The 20,042-nt window shown below is 43.2% G+C and overlaps 1 protein-coding gene across 1 annotated transcript; it reads left to right on the top strand.

The window, feature by feature from the left end:
- Positions 1-12,039: 12,039 nt before the first annotated feature.
- Positions 12,040-12,558, top strand: LOC307050341 (riboflavin kinase-like; the record flags this gene model as incomplete). The annotated part of the gene is made up of 1 exon (XM_079700308.1): positions 12,040-12,558. The coding sequence occupies exon 1, from the start codon at positions 12,091-12,093 to the stop codon at positions 12,556-12,558; it is 468 nt and encodes a 155-aa protein (XP_079556434.1). The 5' UTR covers positions 12,040-12,090.
- Between the last annotated feature and the right edge of the window lie 7,484 nt (positions 12,559-20,042).

The raw sequence follows: 20,042 nt of genomic DNA, 5'->3' as shown, positions 1-20,042 counted from the left end.
TGTTTCTCCTCTTGAGGTCCCTGTCTCAGCTAAAAGAACCAGAGTCTTCCCTGTTGCCCAAATCAGAAACCTAAGAGTGACTCATTTCTTTCTGTCCCTCATCAAGTCCTTCATATTTCCTGAATGTATCCATTCCTGTCCCTCTCCATTGCTTCTGCAGTAGCTCAGGCCATCAGCAGTTCTGCAAATGGCCCTTTACCTAACTAGCTTGCCTCAAACCTAGCTCCCCTCTAGTGTAGGTCCATATGGTAGTCAAAGGGACCCTTCTAAAACAAATTGATCACATAAGCTTAAAACAACTTGAGTGACTTCCTAATGTCCCCTGGATAAGTCTCAAATCCGTGGCCAAGACTTTTCATGGTCTAGCTCAGGCTATATCTATAGCCTCAATTTAGACCACTCCCACTTGTCATTTTTGCTCCATTCTTAACTGCATTATCTACAGGTCACAGATTCCTGCTCTCTTTCTTCCCTGCCCCTTACACATGCTAACTCTTTTCTTAGAACAGCCCCTTTCTCTTTTCTCCCCTTTCCCTCACCCAGCTAACTCTCCATCCTCCTTAAGGCCTTCCTTCCTTCTCAGAGAAGCCTTCCTCACTGTCTGAATGCTGGCTTAGCTACCCTTCTCTCAGCAAACATCACACTCTATTTCTACCACCATCTTAGCATTTTTCAGCACTGAGTTATAATTTTCTATTAATCCTCTATCTCTCCCCCTGGACTGTAGCCCCATGAGGGTGATGATTGCCCTTTCCATCTTTGGAAAACTGCCTGACCTGTGTTAGGTTCTCCATGAAGGATTGTGTATGCCATCATTATGTGCCTCTTTGCTAGACAGAAGAAATAGTCCAGGCATGTGGGTTTTTGAGAATACTGTTGTGGTGATGAGCCAGGGATTGGTGGCAGGAGATGGGGATGATGGTGCAAGAGACAACTTGGGTTGGACAAGGCTCTGGGTCTGAACCAGGCAAACAGCATGTACAGGATGGAGCAGGAAGTCAAAACAAGATCAGGGATAGAAGCTCAAAAGGCATGATCTGAGCCTGGGAAACCATCCAGCTGGATAGGTTCTGGGCAAAAGCCCTGGATGGAGAGAACATCCAGCTTGAGGTAGCAAAGGCCTAAAACAGGGACCATCCCTGAGCACAGAGCCAGGGGGAAGCTCGCTTTCTTTAGTACAGAGAGAACTTAGTTGAACTGAGGGAGATGCAAGGTGGAGCAAAAAAAAAAAAAAAAAAAAAAAAAAAAGACAACCTGTGTTAAACTGGAGAAATCTGGCTCTGTAACCATGCACATAGCTGTGAACACCCTGACTGTAGGATGTGTTCCCCAAGACCCTTCATGTTGCAGGAGATTAGACCTTGGGTTCTGAGAAGGAGCAGAGCTGTGGTCCTCGGCTCAGCTGCCCTCTGGGAGAAACAACACTAAGAATCCTCAGCACACACAGGATCCTTTGGTGTGAGGCTGTCCCTGGTATCTGCCACAGATGGACAGAAATTGTTAAAATTGGTGGCGGATCCATAAAGAACCACAGATCTGAGTGAAGAGTTGATAAAGTAGAAGAATCAAAACTGAACTTTGTTGAAAGAGGAATTTATCAAGTAGTAAGTGTGGAGCAAAAAACCAGAAAGGACCCTTTACCCAAGTCAAAGTTTTCTACAGTCTCACCTTGGAACTTCACGTGAACATCAAGGTGTCATCAGAACTTACTCAGAATTCATCCAAGAGATCCTGCAGGCTTATTTACTGGCCTTTCCTAAGAGTTAAGGTGGCCCAAAGGTTAAGAATCCATGTCTTCCTGCTGAATTCAAGCACCTGGCACTCGAATGAAGAGTTAGAATCTTCTAAGAATTAGAAGGACAACAGAGACATCTGTCTCTTCACTCCCCTTTGTCTCAGTGGGGCCATGGAGACCTTCACAGTCGTGTTTCCAGACTCCTCTATGGCCAGGTCTTTGCCCTCCTCCCTCCAAATGCCAATCACACCAGCTACTCTATGGTCCCATTACTTTATCTTTGTTTTCCTTTTATGGAATGAGAGTTCCCTTGGGTGACCCCCACCCCATTCCCTGGTCCCTTGTCGGTGCTTTCAGGGCATTTGTACTCAGCCCTGTTTTTTCTTTTCGGTAACAGTGAGCCCCTTCACAGGGGCATGAAGATTAAGCAAAACACCATGGTGGGTGTGCACAGATGGGGTATATGCTCTACAAATGCTTGTTGGACATTCGAGCAAGGCAGACTTGCTAACACCACTGAATTTAGAATTAAACCTCATATTCTTTGAGTCTTCCTGTCCCCAGGAGAATTTCTTTACAAATATTACCTAATATTTGTTTCCCCTTGTTTCTGATTTTTTAAAAAGACCTAATATTGATATTTTGTTTCTCAGGTAACACACATAGCTCATATTATTTTCAATTGTCCTTAAGAATAGCATGAAATCTATCATATCCCACACAAAGACTTTATGACAAGTGAGGAAATGTTTACCAATCCATCATGAACAGTGACATGGTCTAGGCTGAGGGAGCCTGCTTGTGAAAACAGAACGGCCAACCTCAATTCACCTGGCCTTCATTGTGTGCCTGCTGGGCCCAGAGCTGCACCTGCAGGAAAGGTTACATTTTCTGGAGAAATGAGCACTAGTCAAAAGACAGTAAGAGGGACTAAATCTGCAAAACAGAAGTTGTCACCTAACACATCACTCAGATTGAAAGAGATCCAAGCGGGAGTATCAGGGCAAAGGCCAGGGAACAACCTCAGGACAAGAGTGGAAGGGATCACTGCGCTGGCTTAGTGGGCTGCAAGGACTCTAGCTCTTTAATACGAGCACTAATGAAGGGCCATGGCCCCAATAATAATAACAGATATAGCATCAATACTGGATGCTCTGTGTTGTTCTGAGAACATTACACATTTCATCTCTTGTAATCCCTACAATAACCCAATGAGGTTAAGTATTATTATCACACCCATTTTATACATGAAGGGAGCTGAGACACAGAGAAGTCAAAAGTGCATGAAAGTGGCCGAGCTGGGACTTGAACCCAGGCAGTCTGGCTGTAAAGCCTGCTGTGCCCTATTGCCTCTCCACACAGAGGATGAGACTGAAGCCTTTAATACTTAACTTGGTAGTTAATTTTCTGTCCCCATCTCAAGCAGCTCTTTCTCTCCACTTGTAAATATCTATAGTGACACTCATGTTGTTTGAGCACTCACTGGTCTGGTATTTGGGGGGAAATCCCTAGAGGATGTTTGGTAGACGTGGCAAGTTGGTCTGGGAATGAGCTGAGCATAATGGAACTAATTTTCTGAGGTCAGTAGAGCCCACAGGCCAAAACAAAATTGGGACCCAGTGAGTGACGGGCACTTAGGCTCTCCTCACCTCAGGAGTTTCTCTCCTACCCAGGCCTGTCCAGCTGGTGACTTTTGGGGCTCTGTGTTTGGTGAAGCATATATGTGAAAAGACCAGTGTTTCTTTATCTTTTATTCAGGGGGAAGTGCAAGGAAGAGATTGGAAATTAACAAGAGCATGGTCCTCTTGCTGTGGTAGATCAGCCAAAAGAGAGGCCAGACTCCCCTCTGCTCACGTCCCTCTCACACAGTCCTTACTGAGCCTTGGCATTATTGGGGGTACCCTCTCCCTGGGTTTCAGCCTTTCAAAATCCCACCATTTCCCAAGGCCCAACTCCAGGCCGTGCTCCCCTACGATGCCCTGCTGGGCCCCCAGCCCTTCCTGGACCCCCTTAGCATATGTTCTCATTCAAACAGCTCCCAGGAGTAGTTTTACTCATGGTTGTTGCACAAGTCTTCTGCTTTCTACTGGTATGGAAAGTTCTAGAAGATGGAGGCTCTCCTGACTTTAACATGCTCCTTCAGACCCCCCACTATACTGGCCCACTGTCTACTTGTGCATATGTCATTGTAACCCACACATTTCAGCACAGGATTTGTAATCTGTGGATTTGGGAGAAAAAAAAAAAGACAAAAGGGAAGCTTGAGAGGAAAAAAGTAGTTTGCTTTGGGAGAAGAGAGATGCTTCCCTAATAAAAGATAAAATGGCCAAATGGGGGTAGGCTTTTGCCCCTGAGATAAGAGGAAAGGTCATTTATTTAAACAGTAAATGGCTAGAAATGCAGAATGGATTTATAGGGCCCCTACAAATCCATAAAAAAGCTTGCACATAGATGCATACATATTAATCCTGAATTGCCTATGAAATTTATCTTTATGAGTAAAGAGAAGAGGGATTGTTGATCCTGTTATGATTTTTACCCCATCTTTCCAAAGAAGACAGGATTAATACCAGGAGAGATAAATCATGATGTGATTTTTGTATACATGCACAAAGCAAACACAATGAATATTTGATTTTCTCCAACTTCTGCAGAGCTAAATCAATTTGGAGAGATAATGGTAGGGGATTAAGTTATTAGAACGTGTGTAACTATAACGTTTTGAATACAGTTAACTCACAAGTTATTACAATTTCAGTATAACATCTGTTATCATTGAAATAACAGATGTGTTGTGTATTGTGAAACTAAGGGAAAATTGGATATGCACACATTTTTCAAAAGAAACCAGGCTCCTATTAAATTGTTTTTGAAATGCAGCACTGTAAAAATTATTGCAAAGGGTAGAAGGGGTGTCCCCAAAAGGAGGCTATATCACAAATAATGCTATTAATAGAAAGTTGTCTGAAAATATGAGGCAAGCAAAATGTTATATGAACTCCTGCACTTTGCCAAATTACAAAGAAGGGACGTTGTCATACTTAAGGATTTAGAAAAATGTAAAGCTACAAAACAGAAAATAGCAATCCGTAAAAGTGAGCTTGGTGTAAGGAATGATGATCTCCCAGCTCTGCCATCCACACTCAGTGCCTTTACTGCAGTAACTGTAGTACTAACTCCTCATGTACAGTGAGTTATATCCACCATCCTTTCAGCAGTCATATTTTCTGAACCCAGAGTTGGGACATGTGCTTTAATGAGACCATGTGGATGTGCAGGGATGAGGGAAGAGGAGATTTGACATTGAGATTTTTCTCATAAAATCCGGAATATATGGTCACTTTTCCTGTGTTGCCCAGCAAGTGCTGGCCTTAAAGCAGAGACTCAGAAACTATTTACTCATGGATCTGAATTGCTCCTTGCCCAGTGCCACCCTTGAGGCACCTCTGTGAGTTTTCTGATCACATTATTGTGATTACATTATTAGTAGCATTCAGCTAATATATATATATATTTTTTTTTTTTTTTTTTTGCAGTATGCGGGCCTCTCACTGTTGTGGCCTCTCCCGTTGCGGAGCACAGGGTCTGGACGCACAGGCTCAGCAGCCATGGCTCACGGGCCCAGCCGCTCCGCGGCATGCGGGATGCTCCTGGACCAGGGCACAAACCCGTGTCCCCTGCATCGGCAGGCAGACTCCCGACCACTGCGCCACCAGGGAAGCCCTCAGCTAATATTTTGTCTAGAGTCTTGAAATCTGCCACTACATTTTTATTTTCTTTCTCCACCTGTCCACAATTGCGCTTGTCTTTTTTGAAAGTTTAGGGGGAACAAATCCCAATGTATTATTATTTATCAAGTTTCATGGTCAGCAAAGAATATACCAGAAATATGAGGTTGGAGGTTGGGGGAGATCTAATTAAGCTTGACTTGGTCTAGACTTCAATTCTCCTACTGTTGACAGCTTGCTCCTCGGAGAAAGAGCTCCCAGTTGGTCTCCACCACAAAAAGGTTTCTAATAAAATATTCAAGATAGCTGAGGACCTTTAGAATGGGTAATTTTATTCAACATACACTATGATCTTTCTGCTGGTTGTGGGCTCTGGACCAATACCCAAGAGCTTCTCTTGGAGTGCCTGACTATTATGCATTATGTTAGAGTATTCTGTGAAAAGTCAATTTACTCAGAGACACCATATTTTAACTTGGAGACTAAAATTGTCCCTGAGGTTTACTTTGCTGCCATGATTAAGTTCTTATTGTTCTGCAAATCCTAGATTTATTTTTAACTGCTTCAATGCTGCATTTTTTAAAGACTAACGAATGGTTAAAAAAGAAAGAAAAAGAAAAAAACATGCAAAAAAATCTAGGACTCAGGAAGAATGCTCTGATAAAGTGCAGACTTTCATTAAATAATGCCTGTAGTGAGTTTACCTGCCGTTGGCTTTGCCTCTGGTTTCGAGAGCCTGCCTAACTAGGCCTAGGACTTAATGAGGTGGCTCCCTTCAGTGTCTTAGACACTTAGCTCTCAAAAATCTCTGTCTACAAACCAATTTTTCCCATCCATTACAACACGAGCAGGAGAAATTGAATGCGTGGTTTGAAATCCCTGTTAATCAATTGGACTATTCCCCTTGGATTGTGGTTGAAGAGCAAGTTTTCATTATGTCTAATAATTAGCATCATCTTTTTTGAAATTAGCTGAATGAGCTGACAGTAATCTGTGGTGGATATGTCATGTGTCTTTCCATTATTAACTTTTTTGGGAGGAGGGAAGAGTGAGTGGGGAAAGAAATGGACGATGGGAATTTTTTTCTTATCTTGGTGGCATTTAACATGAGCAGGTGCCGGGTGGGGTCTATTTTAGATGATCTAAAAGTGTAATGAACATGAGCTTTGGAGACATTATCAACAGCTTGAATCCTATTCCTCTAATTTACTTGGTGAGTGAAACTGGACAAGTTACTTACCTCCCTAAGTCCACGCTTCTGCCTCTGTAAAATGGAGATAATAATAATGCTTTCCTTACAAGGTTACTGTAAAGATTAAATGAGAGACTGCACATCGAGCACTGAAGAATTTACTGGCACTTAGTAAAAACCCAGTACATTGTAGCTACTGTTATTGCAGCTTTATTACTTTAGGCAGCTGTCATATTAAATGGGAATTCTTTTTATTCATTAGATATTGATGCCTTCACTTAACCACTATGCTGAAGACTCCTGATGGGGCCGTGAGAAGCGTAGAGAGACAGATCTACTGTTCTTGTAGGGGGATCAGATGTGGTCAGAAATGATCCTGGCAGAAGGTGGGAGGTGACAAGTGCCATGGAAGACGAACAGGGCAGTGCCTGGCACACTGGTGCTAATGGGACAAGTCCCTTCACTGAGTGGTGGATGGCAGAAGATTATGGGACATAACTACAGAGTGATTTTGGCTGTGGTTCCTGGCAGCAGAACCCCCAAGCCTAGCTCTGTTTTCGAGGCTGTTATGGAATGAATGTTTATGTAGATTCATATGTTGAAGCCATATACCCCAATGACAATATTTGGAGGTGAGGCCTTTGGGAGGTGATTAGGTTTCGATGAGGTCATGAGAGTGTGGTCCCTCTGATGGCATTAGTGCCCTTGTAAGAGGAAGAGACAAGAGAGCTCCCTCGACCCTGCCATGGAAAGGCACAGCAAGAAGGTGGCTGTCTGCAAGCCAGGATCGGGTTTTCCCCAGGAACCAAATCTGCTGGCACCTCGGTCTTGGACTTTCCAGTCTCTAGAACCACGAGAAATGAATGCCTCTTGTTTAAGCCACCCAGTCTGTGGAATGTAATAACAGTCCAGGCTAAGACAGAGGGCTTCTGTGAGCTCTCTGTTACCCTTTTAACAAATCCCTTTTCTGCTTCAATCAGCCAGAGTCCATCTGCTGCTTGCCACTAAGCAGCTGACCAACGTGCCCCTCAGTGTTGGGATCTGCATTCTCATTCCTCCTCAGCCGACAGTGAGATTACAGCCGACAGTGAGATTACAGGCTGTGAACACACAGCCTGTGTTCCAGTCTTCTCTGCCTGCCTTCTTCTTTTTCATCCTGCTCCAATAGGCTAATTCCTTCGAGGTTCCCTCATTCATCTTCCAGAGTGGGAGAATCTGAATGGCCTAGTTAATTACCACTGGGCACAGTGTTACATCAGACCACCCCAGTGGACTGAAGTCAACCTGGAGATTGGGCCACGCCTGGTCTAATTAGGGGCACAGACATACTTAAGGCAGAGCCTGAGGCATATTCCCTTCGTTTGGGGCACAAAGGGGGCATGTCCCTTGAACAGAGCTGGTGAGCATGATAGGCACCAGGATTGGCTTTTCTAGGACAGTTTTCACCATATAACATAAAGTGAGGCCCAGTATCCTCACTGGGATGGAACAAATGGGCTGGGTTTATCAGGGAGAGATGCTAACTCCACCTCTTCCTCTACTGTCACTGTATTTCTAATGGCTTTTCCTGACTTCATGCTTTTAGCAGTATTCCCACAAAATATTAGACATTCTGTTATTGCAACATTTTTATATTCTATTTATGTTATTTATCGATTTTCCCTCTTTTCTGTGGATTCTTTTGTTTTTTGAAAACTTTAAAAATTTTATTTTATTTATTTATTTATTTTTGGCTGCATTGGGTCTTCGTTGCTGCACGCGGGCTTTCTCTAGTTGCGGTAAGCGGGGGCTACTCTTCATTGTGGTGTGCGGGCTTCTCGTTGTGGTGGCTTGTTTTGTTGCGGAGCACGGGCTCTAGGCGCGTGGGCTTCAGTAGTTGTGGCACGTGGGCTCAGTAGTTGTGGCTCGCGGGCTCTAGAGCACAGGCTCAGTAGTTGTGGCACATGGGCTTAGTTGCTCCACAGCATGTGGGATCTTCCCGGACCAGGGCTTGAACCCGTGTCCCCTGCATTGACAGGTGGATTGTTAACCACTGCGCCACCAGGGAAGCCCTTTTCTGTGGATTCTTTAAGGTCAGGAAGCAGCTTACAAACACAGAGCCTAGTGTAGAGGTGGATCCATCATGTTCATATTAGTTAGAGTGATGATGGCTGTTACAGTCAACAAACTCCTAGTTACGATGATTCCAACATGATGGTTGGAAGTCTATTTCCCACTTACATGAGGACCCATGTGGGAGTTCCTGATTAGTGGGTGGCCCTCCTCTAAGCAGGGATCAGGGATCAGGACCATCTATCAAATGGCGTCACTGGCTTCAGCATGTGGCTTCCCAGGGCTCCATGCTTATCTGCCTCAAACTAGAAGGAGCGTTCCACATGCAAAGTTTCATAAGCTAGGCCTGGAAGTGGCATGTGTCACTCTGCTGACATTCCACTTGTTAGAGCCTGTTACGTGGCCACCCTTAAATGAAAGAGATCGGGAAATGTAATCTCACTGTTGGCTGAGGAGGAAGAGAAAATGGTTTGGCACGCAACTGGGTAACCTCCTGAGTCTTGAGCTGGGACATGAAGAAAAAGAAGGATCTGAATGGACAGAGATGAGGGGATAGCACCTCAGAGAGCAGTAGGTTTGAGGACTGGAGTCTGGAGAGGACTGGATGTGAGGAGCTCGGCACTGATAATTAACCACTTATCACCAAAGTCCCTGGTCTGAGATTTCAGGAACTCAAATGAAGATGCTGACTCAGGACCCAGAATGCCTGGTTCAGATCTCAGCTCAGATACTTACCAGCTGTGTTATCTGGCATATGCTCTCTGTGCTTCATTTTCTTATCTATGAAATGGGGATAGAAATAGTTTCTACCTCTTAGGCATGTTGTGAAGACTGAATGAGTTAATACCTGTAAAGGATATAGAAGAGTGTTTGGCATATAATAAGGATTCAACAAATGTTACTACCCTCACTCTTTCTATGTATATGAATATGTATTGTACGTGTGTGTAAATTATAACACCATGAGGACATAGATATTGAAATATGGGGTAGGGGAGAGAGAAGGGAGGGTGGTCAAGGGATTTGACTTCAGCTTTGTATTTTGGTCACTAATAATGCCACAACACTCACTCTTATTAATCTTAGTACTTTGGACAGGCAGTGCTTTCTTCTGATTGCCTTTGCTGTCCCACCAATTATCATTTGGTTCTTTCATGACATTTGGTTATACATTTTGTATTTTGTGTTACGATATAAATCTTTTCTCTCTTCCACCTTTTGTCTGAAATTTGGCTCGTTTGTACAAGGGATATAATGACGCTCATTAGTATTGGTAGGACCCAGCTGCTGCCGGCTTCCTTAGAGCAAAGCCCCACTCATGCCAGCCTTTATTTCAGTGGGGTATGCTGCCCATTAATGCAAGGTCATTGCCAGTTCCTGCTCTCATTTCCGCCTGCCTTTCTGTGCCCCTTCTGGCTTGCCCATCCTATTGCCCAGCAGGCTGCCTTCCGTGGTCAAAGGCCACCTCCCATCCACCTCCTCACTTAGGCCACAAGTTCTTGGGGTGCTGTGGCGCTATCCCCAAGCCAGCAGCTGCCCCAAGCTGACGGCTACCCCCACCAACGGCCAGGAGAAGGTGATGGGTAACGGGGCACTGGCATTTGATGAACTACCTCTCCGCATTCTTGCTTTACAGAGAGGCCCGGTGGAGTGGGTATGCCAAGTTCTCAAAGAAGAAAACATTGTGTTTCCACTCGACTTCACATTCGGAAGTAAACTCGCCAGGCAACTTCTTACATGAGGCTCATGTAACTTTAATGCCTCGTCCTGGCATTGTTTCCTGGCCTGGCCAGTACTGGCCCCTCCGCGTGGCCTCCTGGAGGACAGGATTTGTTCCGTGCCTCGAGGGCATGCCTTCCCAGGTCAGCAGATGGCCTTCTGATGACTGTTTCCAGCTCGTCTTACCTGACCATTCCCTCACTGTATGAACAGCTGTTTCCTTCACTTCAGAGCTGCCCAACCGGATTGGTGATTTTTCTTCTGGCCTTTTGTTTGCACAGAACATAAATCTTTCTCTTTTTCTGACCTGGCCTGCAGTTCCATCCACCTGTGCCCACCTGGAGCAATATATAACTCTCGCCAGGCTCTGTTTCCTTTGCTCACTTCAGCCTATAAACCAAACTTTCTTCTTCCTTTTACTCCCTCTCTTCTGGGCTGATTCAGCACTATCTTAGCACCTGGCTGCCAGTTAACACTTAACCACAAAAAAGACATTCTTTTATGGGTCTGACCTGAACTGGAAACTTCTGACAGAAGGGGATATGCAATAGAAATCTCAGTCCCATTGGCCTCCTTTCTCTCTTTTTCTAGAGTCTGAGGAGACTTAATTTACACCAGGTTAGCAGCAACTATGTTAATTGAAAATGAGTTAATTAAATAACTTGGTGCTTTGAGCTGTCAAAATGTAGCCAGTCAGTTGAATCAATCCAGTTAAATGTTTAACAATGATCACAAAAATCGGATATGAATGTAAGAAGAAAGGAAAGGAACCTATGTCCCTAAGAGAGCACTCTGTGGAGTCTAGATTATGACTAGGCAAATGCTACCGACTTTTCTAAGTGCTGCAATTGTGTCAGTGGTGTTTGGTTTGAGACTTTTATTTAGGTTTCCTGGACTAGAGAAGAATCTCTCAGCACATTTTCTTGTTGCCTTCTTTTTTATTGAAGGTGTCAAATGCTCTCAAAACATTGTTTCTCACCTCCAGTTGAAAACCAAGAAACTGAAGTATTCATGTTGTAGAAACAGGCTGGTCAGAAAGCAGGGTCTCGGTTTTCGTTACAATAAGCTTTGCAGTGAAATGAATGAGATCCTCTGCTGCATTATGATCCAGAATGTGCCCGCCACATACTCATTCATATAACTGTTCATTGGTGGTGACTGGTTGGGAATGCTTAGCTACCTTTCTGTTTCTTCAGGATGTTAGCTGGTGAGTTTTAAAGATGGATCGCACACTCTCTTCCTAGTTTTTACTTTGCAGCAGGCCAAGATTTGTTGTGTAATTAAAACCTAAGTATCGGCTCGGCCTGGGCAGAGTGCGTAGGCCCGCGGCGCTCGGTGTGCTGGGGGGCCCTCCCAAGCCGGCCCGCCCCCACTCCGCTCCCGGCCCACAGCCGCCCTTCAGCTGTCGCTGGCGTTCTGGAGCCCAGACGCAGCGTCTGATTCCCCTGGCATCTTCTGTTCAGTCAGCGGCGTGAGCGTCTCGCCGTGGCGTGTCGTCCGCGCCGCTCGGCCCGTGGTACGCCCGTGCGCTTGCCCGGCCGGCCGACCTGCGGAGCTCCCGCCCATGTCCCCCGGATGGTCCGGGGGGTCCGGGCACCGCCTCAACGGCAGCTCCGCCGGAGGCGCGGACTGGACTGCAGCCCGCACCCAGAGCGGACGGCGTCATGAGGCACCTGCCGTACTTCTGCCGCGGCCAGGTGGTGCGGGGCTTCGGTCGCGGCCCCAAGCAGCTGGGCATCCCTACAGCTAACTTTCCTGAACCAGTAGTAGATAATCTTCCAGCTGATGCATCCACTGACATATATTATGGTTGGGCCAGTGTTGGAAGTGGAGACGCCCATAAGATGGTGGTGAGCATAGGATGGAACCCATACCACAAGAATACAAAAAAGCCCATGGAAACTCATATCATGCATACTTTCAAAGAGGACTTCTATGGGGAAATTTTCAACGTGGCCATCATTGGCTACCTCAGACCAGAAAAGAACTGTGATTCTTTAGAGTCACTTATTTCAGCAATTCAAGGTGATATTGAGGAAGCTAAGAAACGACTAGATTTACCAGAACATTTGAAACTTAAAGAAGACAATTTCTTCCAGGTTCCTAAAAGCAAAATAATGAATGGCCACTGAAGGAAAAGCATCTTATTTATTCATTCACTGTTTTCTAATATTTTACTGCTCATTAACTCTACAGCCTCATCTTGGTTATATTTTAAAAATCAAACATTTTCCTACAGCTGTGAATTAAACAGTACACTGTAGTTACCATATTATGTTCCAGCTGTTAAATTAAACCCATCATGTTACAGTACTAAAAAGGTTCATTTTAAAAATCAAGATTCTTTTTTATGTAATATGTTGATTAAAATGTACCACTAGAAAGGTCTTAAGTGTTTTATAATGGAAATGAAATATATATAAATATGGGTAACAGGCAAGTCACTAGTTTGAGATGAGAACTATAATTCTCATGGTAAAATTCTAGCATGCATGTACCTGTACAGCATGCTCTGCTAATCAGAAGGCTCATAAAAGTAACTATATTAAGCAGAGGTTTGACAGTTTATTACAAACCTAAGGGGGAAAATCCAGACTTCATATTTTTGATATTTTGTGCATTTATATATTATTATAGATATGAAGACTTGTGAAATTTCATTTTAGTTAGTCATTTCCTTTAAGGGCTCAAATCATTGTACTGTGTTCCATTTTTGTTACAGCTGCCTCAGTTCTAATTGGCCTAGACTCTCTCCCTATTATTTTTTTGTTTTTCTTTTAAAACAGTAAAATGAGTGTTTTTCGAATCTCTAGTTCTCATTTTTGTGTTGTATAACACTCCTCTCTTTTTAAGAGTAGATATTCTTCAACATTTTTCTTAACCTTTGTTTCTTGTAAACAATTGTCAGTGTCAGTTCTTCCATTTAGAATATCCAACTTTACATTTACAAAATGTAGAGTTTCCTCTGCATCTGTATCTCCATCCCATCGCTTCAATATATGAACAGTGATTAAGTGCATATCTCTTGCATTTTAGAAAAAACACTCAAATGTTCATCTGTAGGTTTCCTCAAAGTTTAAACGAACACCTAGCATTTCATTTATATATACCAGTTTCTTAAACAACACAAAATACTTGTTTCTCCCCCTAGGGAAACTATTTAAGAGCCAACTAAACTATGAAATACAAAGTTATTTGTTTTTAATGTGACTGTATGTTCCTGAGCAAATGCAGACTGTTGTAGTTGTTTGTGCACAATGTAATTTAAGGCTAAAGAGTGCTATCTAGAAGATAATTTTAAAAATAACTCATTACAAAACCATTTTCCCCTAATCTGCATAAATGAGAACTGACTTTAACAAAACTGTTTATATAATATTTAGAAGAACATCTAAAGCTAATGTTGGAGAAGGGGGAAGCAGGAATGTTTTGACTTTTTGGTGTATGAATTTATGGCAAACAATGTAGTATGTGTCTTTTTCATTTCTTCTTTATAGAAATACTTAGAAAATGTAATTTAATGTTAGAAATCCTATACTTGAAAGAAGCCTCAATTATCAGTGGTTCTATGAAACAAAGTTAAAAACAAACGTGGAAAGTGTAAAAAAGATTGGTGTTTGAGTAGCTTGCGACTGATTGTGTCCTCATTAAGTGTGAAAATTCTTTGATACTGTCACCTTACATTTTGTTAAATAACTATTGCTTTTGAAAAGCCTATAGTGTGTGGTTTAGGAGTTAGTTAATAGTGTCTACATTTTTTAAAGTTTCATATATAAAGTATTTATATATTATAAGAAATTGCAGTAGGGCCATTTTCGATTAGTCAGTGTTTTCAGGCCTTGAAGTAAATCTTGACCACGTGAAAAAAACAAAACAAAAACCTAAGTATCTAAATGAGAGCTTAATTGATAAGGAGTGTATGTAGCATAAGGGATGCCTTCGAGTTGACTTAGGCTAAATTGACAGAGGAGCAAGCATTTGGTTGGAAAATTCTGACAATCCATCCATTTGGAGGTCTCTTTACCTCAAAGAACTGGCATGTTGAATCCATCCCACTTGAATTAACTGATCATTCCATTTCTTTGGCAGAGGAGAATAACAGTTTATGGCATTTGTATGATGGTTTTTATTTTCCAGTGTGTTTTCACATCTATTATGTCTTTGGATCCTCACCTCATTTTACATGTAGAGAAAGGAGATTCAGAGTGGCTTGGCTAAGGTTCTGGAACTAGGTAGTATCAGATCCAGAATTATGTGCTGGATAATATCGTCACTCCTACAACAGTGGAACATTTTCATTTCACATGTACCTTAAAAAGTATACTCTGAACTTTTAAAATATTAACACATAAGGGCAGCCAACCTTAAGCTTATGTAGAACTCCTTACCACCCCCAGCAAAGTTCACATAATCAGGTACACTTTGTGGTACAGTTTTATGGCTTTTGTCTCTAATAACAAACCTCTGGCACTACCAGAGCCTCAGGTGTCATCTGAGTCATCAGATCAAGAGTTCTTTATGCATACTCTAGGAGTTTTGATTCCAAGACCAAGCCCCTGTGGATGAACAACATCTCTTGAACATCTATCATTCATATACGGTACTTATGTTATTTGTCAAGTAAAATAGAACATTCAGTTATTCAGAACAGCAAGTATTTTGTTGTTAGTGGGTAGAAGTGTAAAACCTGAGTGGTGACAGGGACAGGAGAGAGATCTAGTTGTGTCTTTTCATTTTAAAAATGAGGAAATCAAGGCCCAGGGAAGTGAAGTGACTCAATCCAGACTTGTGCTGTTTAACAGCAGACTTAAGTTCCCTACCTTTCAGCCTGGTTCCTGTTCACCATGACTTCATGCCAGCAATGTGAACCTGACATTTTGTCACCCAACCTCATGGAGGGCGATAGAGGCCTTCCCACCGAGACCTCCGTCCCTCTCACAGTGATTGTGTGCACAGATAAAACCACTATATAATTATAGTTTGTTTGAAAGCATGAGACTTAGAGAAACAATTATCAAAATATTAGAATTAATTATAGATGCATCAGTATTCTTCTTGTTCGACTCCTCTGTATTGAGGCATGTTTAATAATTTGTAAATTCACTAGAAGTTAATATCATACACTATTTGCTTTATTGGTAAGGCTCCTGGAACCACAAATATCACACATTTAAAATAATGATAGCAAATATGTAATGAGAACTTCCCTTATACAAGCTTTTTTTCCCCACACATTTAAAATAATGATAGCAAATATGTAATGAGAACTTCCCTTATACAAGCTTTTTTTTTTGACTGTGTTGGGTCTTCACTGGTGCACATGGGCTTTCTCTAGTTGCGGCGAGCAGGGGCTACTCTTCGTTGCGGTGTGCGGGCTTCTCATCGCAGCAGCTTCTCTTGTTGCGCAGCACAGGCTCGCATGCTGGCTTCAGTAGTTGCAGCATGCGGGCTCAGTAGTTGGCAACATGCAGGCCCTAGAGCGCACAGGCTTCAGTAGTTGCCGCGTGTGGGCTTAGTAGTTTTAGCATGCGGGCTCTAGGGAGCATGGGCTTCAGTAGTTGTGCTGTGTGGGTTCAGTGTGGCTCGTGGGCTCTGCAGCGCAGGCTCAGTAGTTGTGGCGCATGGGCTTAGTTGCTCCGCGGCATGTGGGATCTTCCCGGACCAGGGCTTGAACCTGTGTCCCCTGCATTGGCAGGAGGATTCTTAACCACTGCACCACCAGGGAAGTCCCTATACAAGCATTTTTTTTTTTTTTTTTTTTTTTTTTTTTTTTGCGTTATGTGGGCCTCTCACTGTTGTGGCCTCTCCTGTTGCGGAGCACAGGCTCCGGACGCACAGGCCCAGCGGCCATGGCTCACGGGCCCAGCCGCTCCGCGGCATGTGGGATCTTCCCAGACCGGGGCACGAACCCGTGTCCCCTGCATCGGCAGGCGGACTCTCAACCACTGCGCCACCAGGGAAGCCCTACAAGCATTTTGATTACATTTTCCCGTTTAATTCTGTCGAGTACCCTATGAAGCTGATCCTATTCTGATCTCATTTTGTAGACAAGGAGGCTCCACCCTCTCTAAATGGTGGAGTTTTCATTTGTCAACATGGTCTGACTCCAGAACCTGCATTTTCAAAATTGCTATTTAGCAAACTCAGTTATATTTCAAAAAGAAGTTCATGAACTCATGCTGTTCGATTTCTCTGATAACTATAAAATGAACTGCAAGTTAAAAATATAATAAATGCCTCAACATTTTCTGCTAAGAACTTCTGGATTCGGTAACCAGGTAATGCCAGGACAGATGTCCTCCCGAATTAGTTTAAGAGGGCTCTCCAAGGGTGCTGACCACCCACAAACATCTTTTAGAAGGACTCCTGGGCATGAAACTTCTCTACCAAGTTCTGTACTGCTAAAGAAATGTCTAAGAGCACATAAGAAGTCTGTATAAGAACCTCTTTTATAATCTTGACACTTGTTTTAGAAGATAATGAAGACATACAGTTAAAAAGATAAGCAGTGTGGAAATAATTATTAAACTAGGTCTTAAAGCCCAATTTATGTTTTCATCTGTTTGTTTCTAAGTTAGGAAGAGGGTAGTAAAGTTCTATATATTTTTTTCCTGCTTTATTCATTCTCTAGGTGTCATCACCCACATTTTACCTGCTCATTGCTGAAGAGTCAGTGGGAACCATCATGGCCCAGGCAGGCTGCCCATCTCAGGTGAGAATATTAGAATAATTAGCTTTTGATTTTGAAACAACACCAATTTAATAAGGAAGCACCCACAGAGAGCTGAAGCAACCTCCCCGTGTCCCTTTCACAGCTCCATTTTCCCTGAGCTTACCACCAGCCCTTTCAATAAACATGAGCTTATGAAGAAAAAGCTACATAAAATTTTATACTTCTCAAATTCTGGTTTTCTTTTTAAGTTGCAAACTCAAGCCTGATTGTAGTGCACTCCAACCAAAAGACCTCCTCAGGCAAGAAACATATTATGGGAAGCTATTTATAAGGTTTAAATTATCCATATTAACATACTTAAGATTCACCAGTGCGGTTTCTAGATGCCAGATCCAATCCACAGTGACGCCTCAGCATTCGGGTATATAGTTGACTGCATAGACTTTCTCAAGAGAAAAATGCGGATTGAAAACCACAGGGCTGGAAGACCCCTGGAGGAATTAACTAATCAATCCCCCTGCCTCTGGCAGGACCAAAAGCAAAACCCAGTTAGGTATCAACACAGGCCTGTATGTCTGTTCTGTTTGCAAAACCTGATTGGTTCCATTTTTTTCCATCATTTTAAGTGAAAGCTGTAGGCAAAGTATAACAGAAAAAATTACATAGTATATATAGACACACATGTATACAGCCAACCCTTGATCATGTATACAGCATTTATTGGAATTCTCCTGTATTAAAAAGACAGCATTAGGCCCAGAGATTTAACCCAGTGTAGGTAAAAATATAGTGTATGCTCACAGGAGTTTACAGTTTGGTTAGGAAGACATGACATACATCATGACAGTGCTGGATTGTGTTGACATAAGTAATAGAGACCTAATATGTACCAGCACAGACAATTCTAATCACATTTACTTGGACTTCTAGTTCTTTTATATTTTCATGTCCTGGGAATTCATTCACAGCATTTTGAAATTACAAAAACTTGATTTTAGGGAGGTTGGAGACATCCAATTTTTCTATCCTGAATTCTTGCCCAGAAATGTATCTCTTCTCTCTATCTCCATCCCGTTGCTGGAAATTAGTAGTGTCACCAATTGGACTGATGTGAGAGACCCAGGCAAGCAGGACCAACATTTCCTGTAAGGTTTTGGTTCCTGGCATTCCCCTGGGGTAAGGGGAGGATTTTCAACTGCGGGGGAAATGGTTAATGGTCCCTCACTCCTGTCTCTCCTCAAGTGGGATCAGTAGGCTCCTACTTGGGTCGGAAAGCATGGAATTAAACAGAAAGCAGGGTAGAAAAGCTACCTTTCATTAATTCATGCACTCATTCACTGGGCTGTTCTGGGCTAGACTCTGAGGCTACAAAGATACTTGGCTTTTATTTGTGAAGAGCTCACAATAGACATATAACCATGATATGATGGCAAAGACCAATCATAGAGGCAGGTACGAGGTGTACTGGGGGAGTCAGGAGGGAGGAGGATTATATGAGCATGAGATCTGCGGGATGTTTCATAAATTATGTAACATTTAAACTGAGTTTTGGAGGATAGCGGATTTCATCAGTTGGAGAAGGTGCAAGAATCTTTCTAGGCAGAAGGAATACTGTATGTGCAAAGTAGTGGCCCTGGAACATGGGGTGGTCAGAGAATGACAACAAGAGGAGGACCTGAGGGGCGGGGGCTGGAACCGCAGTTTGCTGACCACATTCTAAAGGGCCTTTAGAAAGCTTGATTTGGGAGCTTGGATCTGATCCAGAGAGAAGGATGGGGACAAGGGGTGGGATCAATTAAAGCTCTTAGGCAGGACGGGGACGGGTCTGGGTTCATGCTTTCGGAAGATCATTCCAGCAGCCAGTGTGTGGAGGGAATATTGAGGTGGGAACAGCCCAGAACAGCGAACCTGGCTTGGAGGTCATGGCAGTCGTCCAGGTGAGAGGAGATGAGGGCTGAGCCAAGGTGGAGAGGGAGGGAATGGTCTCAGGAGATGGGTGGCATCATCAGAGATGACAGGATTTAGAGACTGGATCTTGTGGGCAAAGGAGAGAAAAAGCTGGGGAAGTGCTCAGCTTCTCTCCAGATGGATGGAGATAAATGTAATGTGAGAAGAGGGGCAGGTCTGGAAGGGCTGGGTATAGATCCAAGGAGCTTAGTTGTAGACATGTTGTATTTGTGGGACAGGTAGTTGGTGATGTTTATTTAGTTCCATTGAAAATATCAGTGTAAGATTGTAATGCTGAGAAGTGACACAAAGGTGGGACAGGACAATTAAACTCTCCATGGATGATGAATGGGGCTCGTAGTTTTGGGAAATGCTGTCGTTGCTGGGGCAGTCTCCCTGTCTGCGTCCCCAGAGGTGGTTGTGGGATCATTAGTCTAAGCCCCACTGTGGTTCACGTGGGTCATCACTTCTCCAGTTTTTTTTTTTTTTTTTTTTTTTAACCAAGATGCCCCTACATCACAGGGGAGACTGGGGCCTGGGGGGCAAGGAGAAATTTTCTTTCAAGTGTCTGTTTAATCTGAAAAATGTATTTAGTGTCTGAATTCTGCCACATAAAATATCCATGTTTGTTTTGATATAAGTTATGTTTTAAATGATTTATTAGTTAACTTATGCATGTTAGCTGCCCCCCGGCCCCCATACCTGAATCAGTGTACATCCAGGGAGATGCACCATGGTGGGCTTGGGCTGCCTTGGCTTGTGACCACCATGTTCCTTGGTTTGTCAAGCACAGATCTCACCGAGATCTGACCATGACTGTGGTCAGCTCTTCTGTTGAGAAAGAGTCTCCTGGTTCCCACATGCTCTAGTATCAGGTTGTGATATTCCAGAATTCCGAAGCCATACCCTCGGGCAGGGTGTGAGCAGATACCAACTTCATAACAAGAAAAAACTTACAGCTGGTCATTTTTTCTTTCCTTTTCTTCTAAAAAAAAG

Source organism: Hyperoodon ampullatus (assembly GCF_949752795.1).
Source record: "Hyperoodon ampullatus genome assembly, chromosome: 3".
Classification (NCBI taxonomy): Eukaryota; Metazoa; Chordata; class Mammalia; order Artiodactyla; family Ziphiidae; genus Hyperoodon; species Hyperoodon ampullatus.
This window is presented reverse-complemented; position numbering and strand designations above follow the sequence as displayed.